This window comes from Trachypithecus francoisi, unplaced genomic scaffold (assembly GCF_009764315.1).
Source record: "Trachypithecus francoisi isolate TF-2019V2 unplaced genomic scaffold, Tfra_2.0 Lachesis_group5, whole genome shotgun sequence".
Lineage (NCBI taxonomy): Eukaryota > Metazoa > Chordata > Mammalia > Primates > Cercopithecidae > Trachypithecus > Trachypithecus francoisi.
This window is the reverse complement of record NW_022681470.1, coordinates 43,193,576-43,217,568: the sequence shown is the minus strand read 5'-3', so window position 1 is coordinate 43,217,568 and position 23,993 is coordinate 43,193,576. Positions and strand designations below refer to the sequence as shown.

The window sequence follows — 23,993 nt, the reverse complement described above, 5'->3', positions numbered from 1 at the left end:
CAGAAAAGTAAACATGAACTTTCAAAACTTTTAGTTCTAAAAGTTGAAACTTAAATCCTCTTTACTTTGTTGTAGGGAGGATTTGAGCTCATAGGAAAGTAGACTTTCAACTATTGTTAGATGTTGGTATGTATATTTATTTGAAATGTTTAGGTAACTGCAAAAACAATGGCTCAGCATGAAGAACTGATGAAGAAAACTGAAACAATGAATGTAGTTATGGAGACCAATAAAATGCTAAGAGAAGAAAAGGAGAGACTAGAACAGGATCTACAGCAAATGCAAGCAAAGGTTTGTTGCTTGGTTATCAAGAGTGGAAGCATGTTATTTTTAATAATAAATGAATTTTTACATTTGTTGTTAAATATTGGCATGACTTTCAGGTAAGGAAACTGGAGTTAGATATTTTACCCTTACAAGAAGCAAATGCTGAGCTGAGTGAGAAAAGCGGTATGTTGCAGGCAGAGAAGAAGCTGTTAGAAGAGGATGTCAAACGTTGGAAAGCACGTAACCAGGTAAATGCAGTTAAAACTCTTCCAAAACATGGAAACGTGTTTTTAATAATAGGGGAAACTTAGGGGGATAAAAATATTTGAAGAACTAGTGAAAATTGTATTTATTAGTGAAAGTCTATTATGTTATTAATACATGTAAATATTTGACATGTTAAACAGAACCCAATTTATTAAAAATTTTTGTTACATTATATACATTTCTAAAAAGCAGTTACTTTATTTTCCATAATTTAAAAGTTTTAGGCTTTCATTTTATCTCTAAAATATTTTTATACATGAAAATAGAAATCTGAGGCCAGACATGGTGGCTCATGCCTGTAATCCCGGCACTTTGGGAGGCCAAGATGGGAGGATTGCTTGAGCCCAGAAGTTTGAGACCAGCCTGGGCAATGTAGTGAGACTCCATCTCTACAAAAAATTAAAAATTAGCTGAGCATGGTGGTGCATGCCTGTAGTCCCATCTACTTGGGAGGCTGAGGCCAGAGGATTACTTGAGCCTAGGAGGTCGAAGCTACAGTGAGTTGTGATCATGCTACTGCATGCTAGCCTGGGTGAGAGAGGGAGACGCTGTCTCAAAAAAAAAGCAAACTAGGAATCTGTATACTTCATTGAATTTATTGAAGCACTTTAAAAAGACTTGTTCACTGGAACGTTTTTAGGGAGATGAAACCATGTAACATACTGTGGTTAGAAACTCAGCTCTTTACTCAAACAAAAGGTTAGAAATCTGCCTTGCATGTATTAGGTATATGACTTGGGAGAGTTTCTTAACCTCTTGGAGCTTTAGTTTTCCTCACTTGTAAAATGAGGGACACTCTTATCACCTTTCATGTGATAAAAAATGTAATACACATAAAGCATGTTACCTGGCATCTACAGAAGGTTTGTATGTTTAACTTGTAATGCATTATCTATATTTCTTTTTCTTTTAAATGTCACTTCAATGAAATTAGGTACTTAATATTGAAAGTTTTGATTCTTTGGATCCCTTTATTTGGCTTCTAACTAATCTGAAATGTTTATTCACAAATATGAAAATATAATGAGCAGTTAATGACATTTGATTTTTTTTCCTCTTCCATTTTGGCTAGACTTCTTAGCCAAACCAAAGCTAAGTTTGATCTTAGTATCTTGTAGTTCCATGCTTGATTACTTTACATGCAAGACACCTAATGTAAACATAATCAGATATTCTTCCATTTTATTATAGCACATTTGTTTCATAAAACCTAAAAAAATCAAGTAAGCATTTTTGTTATTCTAGCATCTAGTAAGTCAACAGAAAGATCCAGATACAGAAGAATATCGGAAGCTCCTTTCTGAAAAGGAAGTTCATACTAAGCGTATTCAACAGTTGACAGAAGAAATTGGTAGACTTAAAGCTGAAATTGCAAGGTATATTGAAAGAAGCCTTAAATCGTATATAATATATAAAATCTTAAAGAAGTTTATTTTACTTATTTACATGACTCCCCAAGTGCCTGCCTCGTGGTTTTAGAAAGAATGGAAAGTGCTAGAGCACCCACATCTGACTTGCGTCTACTTTGTAGAGTCAAGCAGTGATTTAATATTATGCCCTCATATATAAAGTATATATGAGAATATCCTCATTATAGATAATTATTTCTCTATATTTTATTTTTTAAAGAGCTACTCAGTAGAAGTCTAAAGCTAAATTTATAGCTATCAAAGACTTTTACAAGTAGTTTTTGTTGTTGTTGCTGTTGTTTTGGTTAGCTTATATTTGTGACTCTGTAAGGAAAGTGGGTTTTATCGTTTTGGCTTTTTTGTTCCTTTTTGTGGAGAACAGTGTTTCCCTCTGTTGCCCAGGCAGGTCTCAAACTCCTGGGCTCAAGCTGTCCTCCCACTTCTGCCTCCCTAAGAGCTGGGATTACAGGCATGAGCCATCATGCCTGGCCAAGGAAAGTTTTTAAGTCTTAATTTTTTCTTAATGAACTAATAGCAAAGTGTTGCCCCTTTAAAATTAAGAGATTAAATATTAATGTTTCCGGTTTACCTTTTTTTAAACTTTAGTGTAATTTGCCCATATCATGGCCGTATTTATATATTGCTTTACAACTTACAAGTTTTTGTGTTTTTTATACATACTTATGTATATATATTTTCTTTATAGCAAGTCTAGCATATTAAGTAGAAGAGTTATATTTTAATCTTAAAAATGAAGAACCTAAGATTCAAAAAGATTGACTACCTAATTCAGACCATCTGATTTCAAGTTCAGTTCAAAATTAACCCGTACTCTTAATTCAGACCATCTGATTTCAAGTTCAGTCCAGGATATAGTACAGGCGTTGGCAAACTATACCCCACAGACCAAATGTGACCCATGATTTGGTTTTGCACAGCCTATAAGCTAAGACTGATTTTTATATTTTTAAAGCATTATTGAAGAAAAATGCAGCAAAGACTTTGTGGCTTGCAAAGTATAGCATATTCTAATATCCAGCCCTTTACAGAAAAAATTTGACAATACTCAATGCAGTAGAAGAGGGTGGGTTTTGCTCTCAAGCAAGTCTGAATTAAAATCTGGGTACCATCACTTGATTTTAGTTTGTGAAATTGCGCATGTTACTTGACCACTGATAACTCCGTTTTTCTCATCTCTAAAATGCACATGTAAACCTATGTAATAAGATCTTGCCGAAGGGCTGTGAATTTGTAAGGTCTTACCTTTGAAGTATGCAGGTATTTTTTAGGATCTTCAAAAAAAAAAAATTATTAAAGCAGTATAACGTAAAGTTACATTGAACTTCAAAATTTGAAAAACATCTCATATATTTAATGTTTATTTTTTCCTCCATTTTTTAAAGATCAAATGCATCTTTGACTAACAACCAGAACTTAATTCAGAGTCTGAAGGAAGATCTAAATAAAGTAAGAACTGAAAAGGAAACCATCCAGAAGGACTTAGATGCCAAAATAATTGATATCCAAGAAAAAGTCAAAACTATTACTCAAGTAAAGAAAATTGGACGTAGGTACAAGACTCAATATGAAGAACTTAAAGCACAACAAGATAAGGTATTTTGAAGAAGCTTTTCTTACAAAACAAAATTAGGATGAATGTTACAAAATCTTATTTCTTTGTAATTTTAAATATTACTAGCTTTTAGATACTGAACTCGTGTAACCATATATGATATCTTTATTTAAGATTAGTTATTTAATATGCTGAAAATGCATTATAAACTCACAAATTTTGGTAAATACTAGATATTTTGGTTCAGTTTTCACCTTTCAAGTACTCTCCATTTTCAAAGCTATGTTCTTATAACTCATTGGTAATTACCATTGGATATTAAAAAATGATGACTAATCAGGTTTTGTATAGTTTTAAATAAATTATTTATGTTAACCACCTATCAAAAAAGTTGAGAAATCTTTATTATATTTATGTTTTGAATCTAAATGTTGTTTTTAATTCCTGAAGGTAAGGAATTTGTATATTGAGAATTACGTATTTATTACATGTTGGATTAGAAAATAAAGAAAAAAATTCGCAATTACTACCCCTTTGTTTTAGCCACTATTAGTACATTAGTATCCCTTTTCATACATGTAAGCAATGTGTTTTCAAAGAAATAATATTATATGCTTATATTCTTTTGTAGTCTGCTTTTTTCACTTGATTCATTGTTATGAAAATGCAGTTCAGTGTTGAAAATTCAACTATAATGCATCATTTTGATTAGCTGTTTAGTATTCAGTTGTGTGGAAAACCACAACTAGTTGCCCGTTTTTGGAGATTACAGTTGTTTCATAGAAAATTCTGTTTTGAATACCTTCAAGGATAAAGTTTCTTTGCAAAGCTGTGATTATTTTCTTAGACAAACTTGCAGAAATGGAATTACTAAACATAAATATGTAAGTGTATTATTACTGTTTGTTGTCTTAGGTTATGGAGACATCGGCTCAGTCCTCTGGAGACCATCAGGAACAGCATGTTTTAGTCCAGGAAATGCAGGAACTCAAAGAAACACTCAACCAAGCTGAAACAAAATCAAAATCACTCGAGAGTCAAGTAGAGAATCTGCAGAAGGTATGAGTGTGAGAACAGTCTGTTCCTAATTCTTTCCTGTTATACACCTAAAGAAATACGCGCTAACTACTGACACTTTCTCTTGACACTTTCTCTTACCCTGTGGGAATGGATACATTTTATTCTTTTTACTTGGAGTGGCTCATGTATGTAAGTAGTACCCAGTCATCTTCAGGTGTGCATTTAGTTGGTCTGACCACCATTTTTATACTTCTATTTAATCTTTTAAAGAGCAAATTAATAAGTTATACTTTAAGTTGGCACCACATACCGTTTGTATTGAAATGATTGAATTCCATGGTGAATACTTTGTTTTCCTTTAAAGACATTATCTGAAAAAGAGACAGAAGCAAGAAATCTCCAGGAACAGACTGTGCAACTTCAGTCTGAACTTTCACGACTTCGTCAGGATCTTCAAGATAGAACCACACAGGAGGAGCAGCTCCGACAACAGATAACTGAAAAGGAAGAAAAAACCAGAAAGGCTATTGTAGCAGCAAAATCAAAAATTGCACACTTAGCTGGTAAATACCTGTTTAAAGTTTGAACTTGGTAGTGAAAGTTGGTTGTGTGTTGCAGGCTTAAAATTAAATGGAATAGAAATAAAAGGTATCTACTATGAAGGGTGTGTTTGTGTCTGTGTGTGTGTGTGCGTGCCTTAAATATTAGGAATAATTAGTTGGACACAAAGAGCAACCCTAATTTTCAAGTGATGAGGATGTTCTTGATATGATGAAATTTTTCTCAATTGTTGGCTGGCCGTAGATAATGGAGTACTGCTATCCTTCTGCTTTCATGAATAACAATTTTATCTTGTGACAGAGATCCTTTGAGCCCAGACTATGCTGCCTACACACCTTATGTAGACTGCATAAAGATCTTTACCAGTCCAGGGATTTTTTTGTGCCTCATTTGGTAGAGGGCCCCTCTAGCTCTTCGGGGAGAGTATCATGTCAAATTTATGAAGAACCTAGTTCTTCAAGGCTCAGGGGTGAATTTATTCAGCCTTGCCTGTCAGTCTGCTGAGTAGTTAAATAAAATGTCAAACCAGTTGGGTTTTGTTACAGGCATTTTTTTTTTAAATGATCTCTAAGACAATGTCCTTAAAAACTTACTTGATTTTAAAAGTTCTTGAATTATTTTTAGACAGTGCTGTAGATTATATGAAATAAAAATTTTGCAATTCATAATAATGAATTGAATGATACATTGAAATATAAAAGGGCTTCTGCTAACCCAGATCTTTAGTTTGTTGAGATTTTAGTTAGGAAAAAGTAAATTTTTATGTTGGAGTGAGTATATTTTATATTCTAGTAATAAATTAAAACATGAATGTACTTAGAACTTTGCTCATTGAGATATATAGTATATCATAACTAATGTAGATGTTACAGTAGTGGAATCTGATGTGACCATGTGTCAATTAAGTGCATAAATGTTGTTTTAAATGTTTGATTATAATATTAATATAATCACCTGGTTACTTCTTTAGGTGTAAAAGATCAGCTAACTAAAGAAAATGAGGAGCTTAAACAAAGGAATGGAGCCTTAGATCAGCAGAAAGACGAATTGGATGTTCGTATTACTGCTCTAAAGTCCCAATATGAAGGTCGAATTAGTCGCTTGGAAAGAGAACTCAGGGAGCATCAAGAGAGACACCTTGAGCAGAGAGATGAGCCTCAAGAACCTTCTAATAAGGTGATTAGCTAATTCTGCTTAAGTAACAAATTGTTCTTCTTTGTACACTTTTCTTGAAAGTGCCTGGTGACATAGGAGCCTTTGTCAGAGTGAATTTTGGCTAAAATTCAACGTGTGCAGAGAGAATTAACAATAGTGAAATATTTTTTGTAGCATTTTTAGTGGACTCTTGTGGGCTAGGAACAACAATCAAGAGCTTTCTCTTTATAGGTCCCTGAACAGCAGAGACAGATCACGTTGAAAACAACTCCAGCTTCTGGTGAAAGAGGAATGTGAGTTTTAGTTGTTTCATAGTCTGCTATTTTTCTTTTAAAGCTCGGGGAATATCTAGTGATCTTTCTGTTTAGGAAACAGAAATCTGTGTATTCTGTTGTAAAAACATACACTAAAGAGTTATTTTCTCTGCAAAACTGTATCATATGTTTGCCAACTTGTTTTCAGCATACTTTCAGTCCTATCAGATGAAGCTTTGTGACAGAGAAAACATCTCTCATCTTTTAGTTTACAGTTGGTTTCTAAGGCTGCTACTGATTTTCCCCGTGATATTACATGATGACAGATATAAAATGCTGGGCTGAGACTTGGGTTCACCAGTTCAACAGCTGGATACATTCTGCATTGTCAGGATGCACCACGCTGGAGCATTCTCTGTATAGTTTTTAATGCTTAAATTCAAAACAGCTTTAATAAGGCTCTGAAATATTTAGTGAACAAAAAAATAGAGACCTGTACTCACTGTGTTTTTAAAAGTATTTGTGTAATAATTTGTTATTAATTATTCTTGCATTTTCTCCTCTATTAGTGCCAGCACATCAGACCCACCAACAGCCAATATCAAGCCAACTCCTGTTGTGTCTACTCCAAGTAAAGTGACAGCTGCAGCTTTGCCTGGAAATAAGTCAACACCCAGGGCTAGTATCCGCCCAATGGTTACACCTGCAACTGTTACAAATCCCACTACTACCCCAACAGCTACAGTGATGCCCACTACACAAGTGGAATCACAGGAAGGTTAGTGAAATAATACAGATCTGATTAGACTGATTGCTTATTTAGATTTATTATGAGAAGATGACAGTAATTTCAAAGATAAATGAAGCATCCAGTACAGCTGAAGTCAGCATCATTATAAAAATGGGTGTTTAATATTTGAAGTACATACTTCTAGGACCAAAATTTTCACTTGTAATGACAAAGAATATATGAAATCCACTTTGGAAAATCATACTGAATTACTGGCTCAACCCAACATTGCTTTCTCACTGAACCTGACCATTTCATTGCTTTCTTCAGTTTTTTCCCATGACACTCTGTTACTCATTACAGCAATTACAACTTTGTATTTTATTCTGTGGTATACATGCTTTTTTACTCCACTACCTTGAGCTCCTCAAGGGCAAAAATCTTGGCTTCTTATTGTTTAATCCCTTTACCTAACTCCACAGTAGGTGTTTAGTAAAACTTTGCTACCTGCATATTTCCTTATATTCTTATCTTGATAAATGTTAGAATTCAGTAAGTTATTCAAGTGTATCTGTGCTATGAAAATACAGAATGTTTTATTTCAACTACATCCAATAAACTAAATATATTACTAATTATATTTACTATCTGTTATATCAATTAAAAACAAAATGATGCTTAATGAAAAATTCTAATTTTACTTCGAGCTTAATTTCATTAATTTTATTCAACAGTAATTTAAATGAATAGATGCAAAATCAGTTTCGGATACTTATTTATTTAATTCAGCCAACATTTTATTACATGCTACCATATCAATTACATAGGGAATTTAAAAATCCATAATACATTACCTTTACCCACAGTGTGTTTGTCTACTAAGCACCAAGGGAATCCTTGTGAAAGGTGACATTTACCGCAGAATAGGGAAAGATAATTTCAGCTTTGATGAAAGTAGAAGGTTTATATTCAGCATTATAATTATTTTTTCAGCTATGCAGTCAGAAGGGCCTGTGGAACATGTTCCAGTTTTTGGAAGCACAAGTGGATCCGTTCGTTCTACTAGTCCTAATGTCCAGCCTTCTATATCTCAACCTATTTTAACTGTTCAGCAACAAACACAGGCTACAGCTTTTGTGCAACCCACTCAACAGAGTCATCCTCAGATTGAGCCTGTCAGTCAGGAGTTATCTTCAAACATAGTAGAGGTTGTTCAGAGTTCACCAGTTGAGCGGCCTTCTACTTCCACAGCAGTATTTGGCACAGGTAAGATTAATTTTAAAATGAAATCAGAGTAGACCTATGCATTTATAAGATCTCGAGTATATCTTGAGTTATATATCTTGAGTATATCTTGAGTGTTCTTTGTACAAATGAAGTTAGAGTAAACCTATACAATTATGATATCTTGGATATAATACATATCACAAGTATTCTTTGTGCATACTTGCTTTCTACCAGATATTAGAATGAATGAATGTATTACTAACATTTTATTTCATGTTTACTGCTGAATATGACTTTTAGATCAGTTGTTTGTCATTAAGATGATTCTCCCCCTCCAGTTACTTTTTTTACTGGTTTTACCTACTAACACAAAACATATTGTATATAATTTAACGGAGGTCCTGAGGGCTAAAAGACACCTAAGATAAGACTATATACTGATTTACATACAGTGTACATGTTTTCTTATTCAAGGAGTCCTGAGTTTTGTAGAAGGTCCCATGTAAACTTTGTAAATAACAACATATTAGTACAATCTCAGTGAATCAGATATATTGTAAAAATTGGTTGGCTTTATTAAGCAAAGCATGGGTTGGTATAAAAACATTGACTCAGAGCGTAAGTTGCTCTTTGTTTACCCATAGCTTAGCAGAAACAAATTATGTTGATGCATTGATCTAGGAGTTGGTTGAGTGTATTTTAATAATCTGTACAATTAAATGTTTACTGTGTTCTCCTTTAGTTAAGTGACCATATTGGGTAAATTATCTAAATTGAGTTATGATCATGCTCTAATTCAAGATTTATGTAATTTCAAAGTTTCGGCTACCCCCAGTTCTTCTTTGCCAAAGCGTACACGTGAAGAGGAAGAGGATAGCACCATAGAAGCATCAGACCAAGTCTCTGATGATACAGTGGAAATGCCTCTTCCAAAGAAGTTGAAAAGCGTTACACCCGTAGGAACTGAGGTGCATAAAGTTCTTTTTGTCGATTTTAACCTTTACCAGTAGAGTTAAGGTACTCTTTTCAGTTATAGCCTAGAGAAAATTAACCTTTCGGGACCAAAATGTATTATCTGGAAAACACTTTTATTGAACTTCCTACAAAGATTCCACTGACAACCCAGGTATTGTTGCCAACAGTGTTTTATGTTCTTGCATATCTTTAATTTGTTTCTATTTCAATAAAAAAACACAGTTATAAAAACATAAATTGAATTTCATCTCAAAGCTTTTAAATATCATGGACATAAACTGTTACCTGCTGTCTTTTTCTAAGATTAACCGAAATTATATTCCTTTTTGTTGTTAAGATTAAATTGTAATGAAGCAGGTTTCAAATCAAACATTAAGGCTACTAAATTAATTGTATTAGCATGTATTAATGTTCATAAACCTTGCTTTGTGTATACTGAGGAGGAATGTGATTATAATTTTTAAATAAAAATTTTTTTATTTTTCTATAGTTTCATAAAATTAAAGATTCGAAGGGTTTTTTCAAATGAGAGAACTAACAAAAACAGGTAACCCTTCATCTTCATCTACTACACTGATGTGGTTAATATATTAGTGTATTATGATACAGGAAGAAGTTATGGCAGAAGAAAGTACTGATGGAGAGGTGGAGACTCAGGTATACAACCAGGATTCTCAAGATTCTATTGGAGAAGTAAGTAAAAACATACCTAAAGTAGCAAACTGTTGTTTTTCATGAATGAAATTAGCTTTGACAGATTGAAACATTATTTGGTCTTTTTTTTTTTACTTGTTCTTATTATGTTTAATGAAATTAAATTAATCATTGCAGAGTCTGCTTTCTTTTACTCCTATGAGTATAGTGTACTGCCTTCTAAACTTATATTAAAGAAATGTTTTTGTTCATATATAGCACAGTTTTCCAGATTTTTTAAGAGTTGTGAGCCAATATTTTTCACTATTTTAATTACATGGAATACAAGAGTGCTGGTTGTGTCTCGAGTTAATTCATAGTGCCCCATTTGCTGCTTCTCTCTTACTCCCCTGTATTATGTGCCTTACAGAATTAAAGTAATCCGTAAGAGGAAATGCATTTATGCACCTCTTCATTTTTTGATCTCTCATTGAGTTTCCTCTAGAGCAGTTTTACTAGTGGAGAGAATATAGACCCTGAAGTTACAAAGCATGAGGTGAGCTTTGTGACTGTAAAGCATGTCCTTAATTCCCTGCATTGTCTCATTTGTCAAAAAATACAATTTTTAGTACTGTGAAATACCTAAAGTAGTACCTGCCACATATTAGGCACTCAGGGTATTATTACTTTCCTTTCTTCCCTCTGTCCCACAAAATGAGAATTCATACTGTCATCCAGAAGACCCCCAGGGTGGCTAAATAGTGTTTAATAGAAAGGAGAGCTTTATTAGTGATATCATTTTACTAATGAGGAAGAGATAGTCTCCAGCATGGACCAGAGGTGTTTTGTCTTCACACAGGACAGGGACAGGTGTGGTTATATGCCTCACAGGGTCCTTTATTACACAATAGAGTCATACATATTCAGCAGATTCGGGGAAAAAGCTATACATATTTATGAGGGGAACTGAGCATATGCACAATAGGTAAACCTATATAATATACATTGTGTGTTCACTTTGGGGCAGGGTTTTAGCACTAAAATGAGCTGGAATCTGGCTCTTTATGTGAAGAGTGAACAAAAGGTGAATTACAGGACACAAAGACAGTTTGTGCACAGCCTCTTTAAGCAGGCTGAAACTAGCTTAAGGTGTCTGCTGCAGTTGTTTGCCACTGCTGTCTACAGTCAGAGTTGTAGTGGTCTGGATTGTAAATCAGAGATAGGAGTCTGATAACTTGCCTGATAGCTCCAGTTAGAGGAGTTTAGCAAAGGCATATTTTTTTTAATTGTACATATGAATTTAGAAATTTGCCATTCCAGCCAGGCCCTGAACCCCTGACCTACGGGTAACTTTTGTTTCCTTTACCTTAGGGTTTGTCTTAGTTGACAAAATGGCATCTATTTTGGTCTCTCAGATCACAATATATGATAGTAATTAAATATCAATGTTTAACACCGAACTCATTACTATATGCCAAATGTTGATCTAAGAAATTTTTATTTATTGACTAATTTAATCTTCATTATACCTCATAGTTACAGAAACTGATACCCAGATAAAGTAGTGTACCGAAGTTCACATAGCATTGGAACTCAGATTCAAACCCAGGCTGCGTAGTTTTCAACTGTCCTAAGCTTGAAACAGTACTTTTCTCTGGATAAACTTTCTGAATCATCTTATGCTATAATTATTTTATCCATGTAAAATTAAGGAATTATCTCAAGCTAACCATAAATAGCCATATCGCAAGTAAATTTTAGTTTCTTAGCTGCATTAATTTTGTAAGCTAATTTTACCAGCTTTCTTTGACTGAAAACACTAAACTAAATCTTCAGATGAATATGTAGTACAGGTCGAACATCCCTAATTTGAAAATTCAAAACTTTTTAGGTGCCAGTGTGCAAGCCACATGTGTAATGTTCCACAGCTGACCTAATGTGATGGGCCACAGTCAAAACAGTCAGAACCTCATTTTACACACAAACTATTAAAATTACTGTGTCATATTAACTTCAGGCTATGTGTATAAGGTATATATGAAACATAAATGAATTTTGCATTTATGCTTGGATCTTATAGATATCTCTATGGATATGCAAATATTCCAAAATCCTAAAAAATCCAAAATCTGAAACACTTCTGGACCCAGGCATTTTAGATACGTTATTCAGAGCGTACTATAATTGATATCTTTTTCATCTGTCCTCAGAGAGCATTGTTTCTGAAGAACATAATAATTTGAAAATAATAAGATGTAAATTTCTGCTTTATTGTCAGACTTCGTTAAATTATACCGAAATCTTCTGCGAAAGCTTTTTCTCAAAATTGGCAAAATTGTCTGTGACTCCAGAATACCATTTGGATTTTTATTCCACCCTTCTAGCATTGTCTACTGAATGTGTAACAGTTTATTTTTCTGATTTTCTGACAGTGAAGCAGATGTTCTTTACAAGTGATGCTTTTTCTGAAATAAGCATGTCACTTTGAGGCACTTTTTAAATTAAATCATGACTTACTCATTTTTTCCATTATGGCACATGTAATTTTTTATGAATGTCTTAGTTTAAAAGATATTGTTGCTGGCTTATATGAAAAAATGATTTTAGTGAGTGCTTAAGCCAAAACGACATTTAACTTTTGATAGTAAATGTTATAAATGAAGTTAAAATAATAGTTTATTTCAGTAGTTAACAAAATAGAATTGTGGAAATAGATTGAGCAAGGAATTATCTAGTTTCTGATAAATTTATTTTGGTGTGAAGGCTTGGAATAATTGGAGTTTTGGGGAGGGAAGAAGTTCTTTGTAAAAAGACAATGATAATAACTTATGTATTCAGTGCTTTTCTTTGTGAAAAGACAATGGTAATAGCTTATTTATTCAGTGCATTTCCAAATTAGTTCTAGTTTGGGGAAACCTTCTCTTAAAACACTGCAGACCCATGAGTATGTTTTTTTTTTTTTCTGACTTTGGTCTGTAGCTGTATTGTACACTCTCCACACTGGCCATTGAGCAACTGAAAAATGGCTGTCCAGATTGGTATAAATATAAAATATACATCAGATTTTTGAAGACTTAGTAGAAATTTTAAAATGTGAAATATCTGGTTAATAATTTTTACATTGGTTACATGTTGAAATAATATTTTGGATATATTGGTTAAGTATATTATTAAAATTGATTTCACCTTTTTTTTAAAGCGGCTACTAAAAAATTTAAAATTACATAACATATTTCTGTCTCACAGCACTGATATATGATATCACACTAAAGTTTTGAATACATAAATATTTGTTTATATTTTTTTCTCTTTTTCTTGGAGTATTAACCAATAAGATTTATGATAATTCTTCTATAGGAAGACATTAAGGAAACTCAAAGGTTCAGCTTCTTTCTTCAAAAATACTTGAAGTACCATTTTTAAAATTAAATGCAGCTGGCTGAGGTAGCTCACACCTGTAATCCGAGCACTTTGGGAGGCCAAGGTGGGCAGATCACTTGAAGTCAGGAGTTCGAGACCAGCTTGGCCAACATGGTGAAAACCCGTCTCTACTAAAAATACAAAAAATTAGCCAGACGTGGTGGGGGGTGCCCATAGTCCCAGCTACTCAAGATGCTGAGGCAGGAGAATTGCTTGAACCCAGCGGGGCGGGGGTTTCGGTGAGCTGAGGTTGCGCCATTGCACTCCAGCCAGGTGATAAGACCAAGACTCTGTCTCAAAAAAATAAATTAAATTAAATTAAATGCTGCTAGTCCATAAGTACTCATTATTCTTTACTTTGACCTATAATAATACCTCACATATAGTTTTAGATACGTTTATAGGGCTCTTAATTTTTTTCTTGCTTTTTTATTTTCAAAGGGAGTTACCCAGGGAGATTATACACCTATGGAAGACAGTGAAGAAACCTCTCAGTCTCTACAAATAGATCTTGGACCACTTCAATCAGATCAGCAAACAACAACTTCATCCCAGGATGGTCAAGGCAAAGGAGATGATGTCATTGTAATTGACAGTGATGATGAAGAAGAGGATGATGATGAAAATGATGGAGAACATGAGGTAAATTTGTTTTGAAATCATCTAGTGTTTTTAAACTATTGGATGAAAGTGCTCAAATCCTTGGGATACTAATGCATTGGCTGTAAATTCTGGTTCCCAGTCAGCTTAAGTAGATTATATTGTTTTTTTCTTCTATCTTAATTAGTTCAGAAATCAACATTTTATAATGAAAAGTAGTGTAGAGCCAGTGATGGAAAGCCCGTTTTTAAAATTTTGTTTCATTTTGGTTTTTTGATGATTCGTGAGTCTTTTAGGATTTGTTCTCAATTAGACCTAATTTTAAGTCTTATTGGTAAGTGACTGTATGGCTTTAATTGTAAGTGCTATGGTTTCTGGAGATAAAAAGAAGAAACAAGAATTATTTTTGTTTCCTCTTGGAGCCCCATAATTCATTTTTGTCATTTTATTATATATAAAGTGTATTTTATGTATATAAGGTCAAATTGTGTATTTTATTTTGGGGTTTAAATCCTATATTGACAGCTTCTCATTTTAGATTAATAAAACAACATTTTTTAAAAAGCTCCTGATATAGTGTAATTTTATCATTTTCTTCAGCTCCACCTGTTTAAATTTAGAATAAAGTGGACCACTTGACATTTTACTGACACCTAAGGTCTATATTATCTTTGAACAATCTCATGCAAACAGTTAGAATTCAGAATTGATCATTATTGTACTAATTCCAGCAAGTATCACAGTTGTGATATCTGGTGCTGCTGTACTAATCCCATTACAACTCTCAGGACAATTCCTATCTTCTGACTAATGCGTCACTTAAATTTCTAAATGTGGTATCTAGATGTGCAGAGCATGTGGGCCATATTCTAAACTTTTTTTTATACCTGGGGAACTTTCTACTAGGATTATGAAGAGGATGAGGAAGATGATGATGATGATGAAGATGACACAGGGATGGGAGACGAGGGTGAAGATAGTAATGAAGGAACTGGTAGTGCCGATGGCAATGATGGTTATGAAGCTGATGATGCTGAGGTAACTGGCTAGAATTTTGACCATTCATAGTTCTTTCTGAGAGCTTTCTTGAACTTGATGTTTTCCAAGGATATAGAAAGGTTTATGAAATTCACTAAAACCTTTGGAGGTTTTGTTCATTTGTTTTTTTTTTTTGTTTTTGTTATTATTAGTTATTTGTTTTTGTTGTGGTTTGGTTTGGTTAATTATTCTGTCCGGTTTTTTTAGCGTACCTATTTTATTTGCGCATTATGTTATCATGTTTTGTTTTTAGGGTGGCGATGGGACTGATCCAGGTACAGAAACAGAAGAAAGTATGGGTGGAGGTGAAGGTAATCAGAGAGCTGCTGATTCTCAAAACATTGGTGAGATTTTTATTAGTCTTTTTTGAATTGAGTATCTCTGGTATTTCCTAAACTAGAATTGCACTTAATTATAATATATAAATTTATTTAGTGAATTGGTAAGAAAGAGATTGGCCCCTGCTCTAGCTTTGTGACTGTTACGCTGTCATAAAAAGTCTACTATATTTATGATTGTTAGGTGCTGTCATTATACTCTTTCTCTGCCTCATTGGACTGCTGTAAGATGCAAACATTTTGTAACCCTTACGGTATTGTAGATGCTGTATGCTGCCATTAAGAGGAAAAATTTAATTAGGGACTACTTGTAACAGCAATTCATAACCAGAGGAGGTCAGTCTAATCAAGCTGCATGCTTCAACATTTGGGACTATTGGAGCGTTGCAGTATGTTCTGGTTTTCCAATGAATAAAAGATTTTTGAATCAATGTAGCATATATTTTGTTAAATCTTGGAAAGGATAAGTCCTAGAGGTCCACTGAAAAGTTGTGGGCATTAAAAGAGTATGGAAGTTGTAGAAAATAATTTTATTTTGGAATGTGTATTAAAGGATTAGTGATTATCTGGATAATAGATAACTAACAACTGATATGAAGCCAAAATCATTAGTGTTGACATAGTAAATAAAACCTTAGCTGTTTAGACTAATGGGAAAATATTGTATCTGGGTTTCTGTAGAGGCCTGGGTATTTAAAAGGGCAAGGTGTATTCTCATTTTAATAAAGCAAGAACAGACAAAAATTTAAACTTTTAAATTTTTTAAGAGAAAAATACATTAATGAATATTAAGCCATATAATAAGTAATACTATTCTTACTTTTAAAGGGAGATGAGAAATTGATATACTTTGAACAACAATTTACATTTTATAAACAATTCGTAGATTAAGAAACACTTTTTGTGTATCACATAGTTGAAATATAGAGGGAACAATTTTTGCTGCTCTAGGCCAGCCTGCCTGCCTTCCCTCCCTTCCTCCCTCCTTCCTTCCTTGCTTCCTTCTTTTCTTCTCTCCTTCCTTCCTTCCCTCCTTCCTTCCCTCCCTCCTTTCTTCCCTCCTTCCTTCCTTCCTTTTCCTATTTTTTTTATTTTTATTTTTGCAACCAAGCAAAAATAGGTCTAGTGGCCCAAATAAAATTAATGGATGGATTTGAGTACATTTCAAGTAACTATACTTGAATTGTTTAATTCTTATAGTAAACTTAATAAGGTTTAGGTACCAATGAAAAATCTGAATCACAGAAGTAAAGTCACTTGAGGTGTCACATAGCTTACTTACGTAGCTAAGTAGCTTAAGTGTTAGAGCAAAGATGTGAATCTAGACCTCAGACTTTTAAACTACGAAATTCTGTGGCATCCTGTTCAACTTTTCATAGTAGAAGATGACTTCTTTTGTTGCTACAGTGTATGTAGAAGAATACTCAGACATTTGAGAGACATTTGTGAAAATTCAAAATTCGGGGAAACCAAAAGATTAAAATGTAGTTGTAAGGCTTTTCCTCTGTCTTTATCCTGTTTGATTGTTATACTGATTCTCTAGTAGTCTAACCTTTAGGCAACTTGCCTACTTTATTAAAAATTATATAACCCAAACTTATTAAATGTTAATTTTAGTTTTATTTTATTAAATGTTTACTTTAATTTTGTTAGATGTTTACCATGTGTTGAGCTAAGGGCTTTATGTTCATTATCTGAACTCTTTAGAAAAGCCATTTTAGAAAGACCATACTTGGAGGTTACATTTGCTCTATTAACCAACCAAAAAATAGACTCAAAGAGGTTAAGGGACATGCCCAAAGCCACACAGCTAATAAGTACAGATCCCATTATCTCTGGGTATAAAGCCCACATTTGTTTCCATCACATCTCACTACCTTACTTCTGAAAATATTAGTGCGGTGAACATTCCTGTTGGCAAGATTTATACTTCTAGGGATTGTCCAAGTTTTTTTGTCGTAAATTTAGCAGTTCAAAAGTAAATTTCTCTTTTCCTATAGGTGAAGGAAATACAGGTGCTGCAGAATCTTCCTTTTCTCAGGAGGTTTCTAGAGAACAACAGCCATCATCAGCATCTGAAAGACAGGCCCCTCGAGCACCTCAGTCACCTAGACGCCCACCACATCCACTTCCCCCAAGACTGACCATTCATGCTCCACCTCAGGAGTTGGGACCACCAGTTCAGGTATTAAAAGTACTGGTCATTATGAAAAATGAACTTGAAAAAATCTTGGCTTTTCTCCTTTTCCATTATGTGTTTCTCTCTCTCTCTCTCTCTCTCTCAGTTTTTTAAATTAGCAATCCTATGAACTTTTTGGTATTTTGGCACATTTTTAAAAAATTCTTTGAACTGAAACTAATCTCTGAGGGATGTTTAGAAAGGCAAGCGTTACTAAAAGTTGTGCATACATTGAAATGGTTATAGTCATAGCAAATAAAATTCTGTTTGTTATTTCTCAAGTGAGAAAAGAAAGATTTTCTTGAGTTTTAATTAAAGTACATTTTAGCAGCTCACCGTTGTCTGATTTGAAGGTTTCTTTCTGTACAGTGCACATATTTATAAAAGAGAAAGGAATTTCTGTCGTACTTAAGAATATTTTTTCTCATTTGTTGATAGTCACATATTTTAACTTTTAAATTTAATGAAGGTATGTATGACCCCTTATATTTAGCATGTAGTAGGGTCGGTCATCTCTTAATCAAAAGCACTTGCAAAAAGAGTAGGAAAAACACAAAGGTTCTGTTAATTTAGCCTAAGTTTTACCCTATAAAATAGTATGTGTAAACACTGTCAAATATAGATTCTACTAAAATATCACTAGTGAAAATAACTTCATGATGGGAAAATATCAAGTCTTAAAGGATCATGTATGGAGGCTGCAAAAATATATACAATCTATCCATTTAGAATTGTCTTAACTGGAAAACAGTTTAAAAGGCAATACTGCTGTTTGAACTGCAAAAGAATACTTGCTAACACTTCCAGCTAAGGAAATAGGAATTAAAGTTGTTTACATGCAAGATGGTATTAGATCTGTTTTAATTTAAGTATTGGTTAATAATTGATCTGTTGGTTAATAGAATGATTTGTATTGGTTCATATTATAGACTGTAGTTAAAAATTTGTCATTGACTAAAAGTGATTTCTTGGCAGGTTTTCCTGGGAAAATGTCCTAATTACCTATCTGCTAACTATTTTGTTGGCAGCATAATAAGCTGTATCTGTTGATATTTGGTGTTTGTTTCATTGCCTCCTTTCTTAAAGCAAATGTAATTCCTTTTTCTTGACATGCAGAGAATTCAGATGACCCGAAGGCAGTCTGTAGGACGTGGGCTTCAGTTGACTCCAGGAATAGGTGGCATGGTAAGTACTTACCTATTATGTAAAAGTAATTCATTTCTTCAGCAGATATTTATATAGTCCATATGTGTGGTGTTTTGCCTGTTAACTCTGTGTTCTATCTTTGTTGTAGCAACAGCATTTTTTTGATGATGAAGACAGAACAGTTCCAAGTACTCCAACTCTTGTGGTGCCACATCGTACTGATGGATTTGCTGAAGCAATTCAGTAAGTTAATGAAAGGGAAACATTTTGTAACTAATCAAACTTTTAGTCTTTCTCTGTTAGTTTGTTTATCGTTTGGTTAACTCATTATTTGTTGAGTCCCTCTCTATTGTATACTAAGAAGTACTTGTGGTAGGTCAGTTGAGGATGTATTGTTGGGGAAAATACAGAGGTCAATGACATACAGTTACTTCTACCAAGAATTTAAAGTAAAAGACAATAGAAGAATCTTTAAGAACATGGCCTCTAGAGTCAGAATGCCTGTGTTTGAAACCTAACTCTACTGTTAACTAGTAGTAGCAAGTTCCTTAGGTTCTCTGTTCGTGAGCACCTTCATTTTAAAAATGGGAATAACAGCCCGTGACGCGAGGCCCCGCCCCCGCAGCGCCCGCTTCCAAGATGGCGACAGCGATTCCTGCCCGGCTGTTGGGGTGGCGGTGACGACAGGCAGCAAAAGACCAGCTGGTCCCAGATTCGCTGCTGGAGTGCTGGATGGAGCCTTTCTCTGCCCTCTGTGACATTTCCAATTTTAGATAATGCCTCACATCTCTGTCCCCCCGGGACCCCCTGGAGCCCCCATGATCCCTAAGAAGACAGCTTGAACCTACATCTCACCCCCAGGATGTTGCGGAGGCTGCTGGAGCGGCCTTGCACACTGGCCCTGCTTGTGGGCTCCCAGCTGGCTGTCATGATGTACCTGTCACTGGGGGGCTTCCGAAGTCTCAGTGCCCTATTTGGCCGAGATCAGGGGCCGACATTTGACTATTCTCACCCTCGTGATGTCTACAGTAACCTCAGTCACCTGCCTGGGGCCCCAGGGGGTCCTCCAGCTCCTCAAGGTCTGCCCTACTGTCCAGAACGATCTCCTCTCTTAGTGGGTCCTGTGTCGGTGTCCTTTAGCCCGGTGCCATCACTGGCAGAGATTGTGGAGCGGAATCCCCGGGTAGAACCAGGGGGCCGGTACCGCCCTGCAGGTTGTGAGCCCCGCTCCCGAACAGCCATCATTGTGCCTCATCGTGCCCGGGAGCACCACCTGCGCCTGTTGCTCTACCACCTGCACCCCTTCTTGCAGCGCCAGCAGCTTGCTTATGGCATCTATGTCATCCACCAGGCTGGAAATGGAACATTTAACAGGGCAAAACTGCTCAATGTTGGGGTGCGAGAGGCCCTGCGTGATGAAGAATGGGACTGCCTGTTCTTGCATGATGTGGACCTCTTGCCAGAAAATGACCACAATCTGTATGTGTGTGACCCCCGGGGACCCCGCCATGTTGCTGTTGCTATGAACAAGTTTGGATACAGCCTCCCATACCCCCAGTACTTCGGAGGAGTCTCGGCGCTTACTCCTGACCAGTACCTGAAGATGAATGGCTCCCCCAATGAATACTGGGGCTGGGGTGGCGAGGATGATGACATTGCTACCAGGGTGCGCCTGGCTGGGATGAAGATCTCTCGGCCCCCCACATCTGTGGGACACTATAAGATGGTGAAGCACCGAGGAGATAAGGGCAACGAGGAAAATCCCCACAGATTTGACCTCCTGGTCCGTACCCAGAATTCCTGGACGCAAGATGGGATGAACTCACTGACATACCAATTGCTGGCTCGAGAGCTGGGGCCTCTTTATACCAACATCACAGCAGACATTGGGACTGACCCTCGGGGTCCTCGGGCTCCTTCTGGGCCCCGTTACCCACCTGGTTCCTCCCAGCCTTCCGTCAAGAGATGCTGCAACGCCGGCCCCCATCCAGGCCCGGGCCTCCACCTACTGCCAACCACACAGCCCTCCGAGGTTCACACTGACTCCTTCCTGCCTACTTTAATCATGAAACCGAATTCATGGGGTTGTATTCTCCCCACCCTTAGCTCCTCACTGTTCTCAGAGGGATGCGGGGGATCTGAACTCTGGTGCCGTGCTAGGGGGTAGGGGCCTCTCCTCACTGCTGGACTGGAGCTGGGCTCCCGTAGACCTGAGGGGTCCCTCTCTCTAGGGTCTCCTGTAGGGCTTATGACTGTGAATCCTTGATGTCATGATTTTATGTGACGATTCCTGGGAGTCCCTGCCGCTAGGGTAGGAGCAGGGCTGGACCCAAGCCCCTTCCTCTTCCATAGAGAGAAGAGTGATCTGGCTTCTCCTGGGACCTCTGTGAATATTTATTCTATTTATGGTTCCTGGGAAGTTGTTTGGTGAAGGAAGCCCCTCCCTAGGCATTTTCTGCCCATGCTGGAATAGCTCCCCCTTCTGGTCCTGGCTCAGGGGGCTGGGATTTTGATATATTTTCTAATAAAGGACTTTGTCTTGCAAAAAAAAAAAAGGGAATAACAATAGAATAATTTCTATTGCATAAGTTAAAAGAATTAAGTGAATCAGTTAATTTGTGTTAACATGTTTAGGATATTACCTGACTCATGATAAATTGCTTTATAGTTGTTAAGTGTTGGTAATTACAATGATCATAATTTATAGTATTCTTGTGAAAGCTAAGCAAATGAGCAACTAACTAATGTAAACAATGTAGAAGGATAATAGAGAAATAAGCAGTAGGCTTTGTTAATACAAATGAAGAAGTAATTTATTTCAGCAACTAAGGAGAAAGAATATGAGATGATTTAATGGGGATGATATTGAATTCAGTCTTGGGAAAGAATACTTAGCATTTATTGAGCATTTGCATGCATTAGTTTATTTAATCCTCATACCTTATGAGGGTAGACATTATTCATGTTGTCATCTTATAGTATACTGAAACACAGACATGTTAACAAATTTGCCAGAGGTCAGACAGCAACGAAGTAGCAGTTTTTAGTTTCAAACCAGTTAGTCTGGCTATAAGACCTGTGTTAAGTGTTATGCTATACCACTCCTCTTAAAGGGTTGAAAGGCTCTCCATGTGAAAGTATACACATCTATTTGTGGCTGAGGTATTAGTTGCATAATAGGATATATTCGAAGATCAGAACTTACAAATTTCTACAAACTTGGGGAAAGGTTGATTGTTCTGTAGATGTGGTAACATGTGGCAGTTAGAACCAGTTTTAAACTTGCTCAGTTAGCCACAATTTACCTTGGCTAACACGTTTTTACAAGCCAACCAATCAATTTCAGCTCCCTCCTTCTGAAAGTCAGCACTCAGGAAGAGACTCACTCCAATAAGCACGAAGAATTCTGAGTACCAGCAATCAACAGCATCTTCACTCAAATAAATGTCACTACTCCTGTGCCTCTAGAAGTCATCACTTCCTGAACTCCATGTTTCCTAAAGACGTTAATAGCTCACTAGCTAAGGAAAGATAGGCAGAGTTAAATAACGCTAAGTTTTATGTCCTGAATTATAGGCAGAAAAATAAATGATAGTGGTATTAGGATAAGGAAAAAAGCAAGTTTTTAGCTATCTAATATTAGAATTTTCCTAAACCTTGAGAGCTAGCTAGTGAACTCTTAATAAGCTAGACAGGTGACTTGATTTTTCTATGACTAAATGAAAACTAAGATAAAACTTTGTCTCATGACTTCATTCTAACTGTTGTGTTTCATGTTGAGTTTGTGTTGCTTTCAATATATCTATGTGAGGATATCTGAGACATTCAAGAAATGTGAGGCATAGTTCAGGAGAGCTGAAAATTATTTACATATAAGTCACAGGTTATTCATATTATTGCTAAATTCATTGACACCTGATAGTATAAAAGGATTTTTATAAGTAAGAAACCCTTTAAAATAAATAGACTTTATTTTCAATCTATTTCCTTCCCAGTTTGTTGGTGTTCATTCTTCCTTCTTCCTATATTCTTTTCACCATTGTGCTTTAAATAGGTTAACTTTAAATTTCATCTTAAATTAGTTTTTGTCCATTTAGTTCACCACAGGTTGCTGGTGTCCCTAGATTCCGGTTTGGGCCACCTGAAGATATGCCACAAACAAGTTCTAGTCACTCTGATCTTGGCCAGCTTGCTTCTCAAGGAGGTAAATAGTTAAACCTTTAGATCTCCTGGATTTGTATGTATTTGGTAATAAACTATTGTGATGTGATTTAAGGGGGATAAAAGAGCAAATATAAATATTTTTTAAATTGATATTGTTTGCTAATTTACTTTTTTAAATGCTGTAATATACTTATTAAGCACTGCCTTTAATAATAAACTTGTCTTACCTTTCCGACAAAGTTCTAATTTCTTTTCACATAAGGATTAGCTTTTACATTAGTATTTCTTCTGGCTCCTGGTGTAATGTCATACATGTAGTTTAAGTATTCAGGAATATGTGTTGAACCAGTAAATATGGGTACTACTAGCCGTTTTAAAGTTGTTAGAAGGAATGCAGCATGTTTTCTGTTTACAGTTTGACGCTTGTAACATTCCTAATTAAATGTCTGAGGCTAGTTATATTTTTTGTATTAACATTCCTTGAAAAAACAAAAAATAAAAGATCAAAATATGTGGAATAAAATGGCCACTACATTAAGTAGTAGAATTAGCTAGTTTTCCACATGTGAATTATGCAATTTGTAGAATTGATTACCTTTTAATCCTCAGTTGGAATCCATATTACCCTCTTTATTTCTGGGAAGCTGTCTGGCACTTGGTAAATGAATAGAGAATGCATACTACTATTATAATAAGCTCAATCTTTAGCCCTCATAAAAGTCATTTAACATAACATCTGCTTGTTTAGCATATTAGTTCTAACACTGAAGGCCTCTTATATGAAATTGTAAGTTGACTTTATAAATTTAAAATGTTATGTGATTTTGTGACTTTGTATGTTAATACAATTTCCTAGACTTGGGCATCAGATCTAGGCTTAAATTGGAATGCCAACACTTACTAAACTTTGTAACCTTGGTAATTACTTTTGTTAATCACAAAGTAATTAACATCCGTAGTTGTATACTCAATAAAATTAGCTTGTATGAAACTCTTAACAGCATTTTAGCTAATGTTTTAAGGGCACTTTAGTGTTA

General features: G+C 35.4%; 2 protein-coding genes across 2 annotated transcripts in view; both read left to right on the top strand.

The window, feature by feature from the left end:
- TPR (translocated promoter region, nuclear basket protein) overlaps positions 1-23,993 on the top strand; it is a 67,282-nt gene that overhangs the window by 36,330 nt on the left and 6,959 nt on the right. The window contains exons 28-46 of the mRNA XM_033198594.1: positions 154-291; positions 384-515; positions 1,780-1,910; positions 3,347-3,557; positions 4,432-4,575; positions 4,901-5,099; positions 6,068-6,273; positions 6,484-6,545; positions 7,076-7,284; positions 8,230-8,502; positions 9,283-9,431; positions 10,048-10,131; positions 13,933-14,133; positions 14,998-15,129; positions 15,383-15,473; positions 17,468-17,652; positions 18,763-18,831; positions 18,941-19,035; positions 22,890-22,996. Of these exons, the coding sequence (XP_033054485.1) occupies positions 154-291; positions 384-515; positions 1,780-1,910; positions 3,347-3,557; positions 4,432-4,575; positions 4,901-5,099; positions 6,068-6,273; positions 6,484-6,545; positions 7,076-7,284; positions 8,230-8,502; positions 9,283-9,431; positions 10,048-10,131; positions 13,933-14,133; positions 14,998-15,129; positions 15,383-15,473; positions 17,468-17,652; positions 18,763-18,831; positions 18,941-19,035; positions 22,890-22,996 (2,818 nt within the window). The remainder of the gene's footprint in view (positions 1-153; positions 292-383; positions 516-1,779; positions 1,911-3,346; positions 3,558-4,431; positions 4,576-4,900; positions 5,100-6,067; positions 6,274-6,483; positions 6,546-7,075; positions 7,285-8,229; positions 8,503-9,282; positions 9,432-10,047; positions 10,132-13,932; positions 14,134-14,997; positions 15,130-15,382; positions 15,474-17,467; positions 17,653-18,762; positions 18,832-18,940; positions 19,036-22,889; positions 22,997-23,993) is intronic.
- LOC117075850 (beta-1,4-galactosyltransferase 3-like) lies at positions 19,651-21,347 on the top strand. The gene is given in 2 exon segments (XM_033198599.1): positions 19,651-20,741; positions 20,744-21,347. Coding segments are annotated over 2 exon segments (1,179 nt in total). The 5' UTR covers positions 19,651-19,654; the 3' UTR covers positions 20,836-21,347.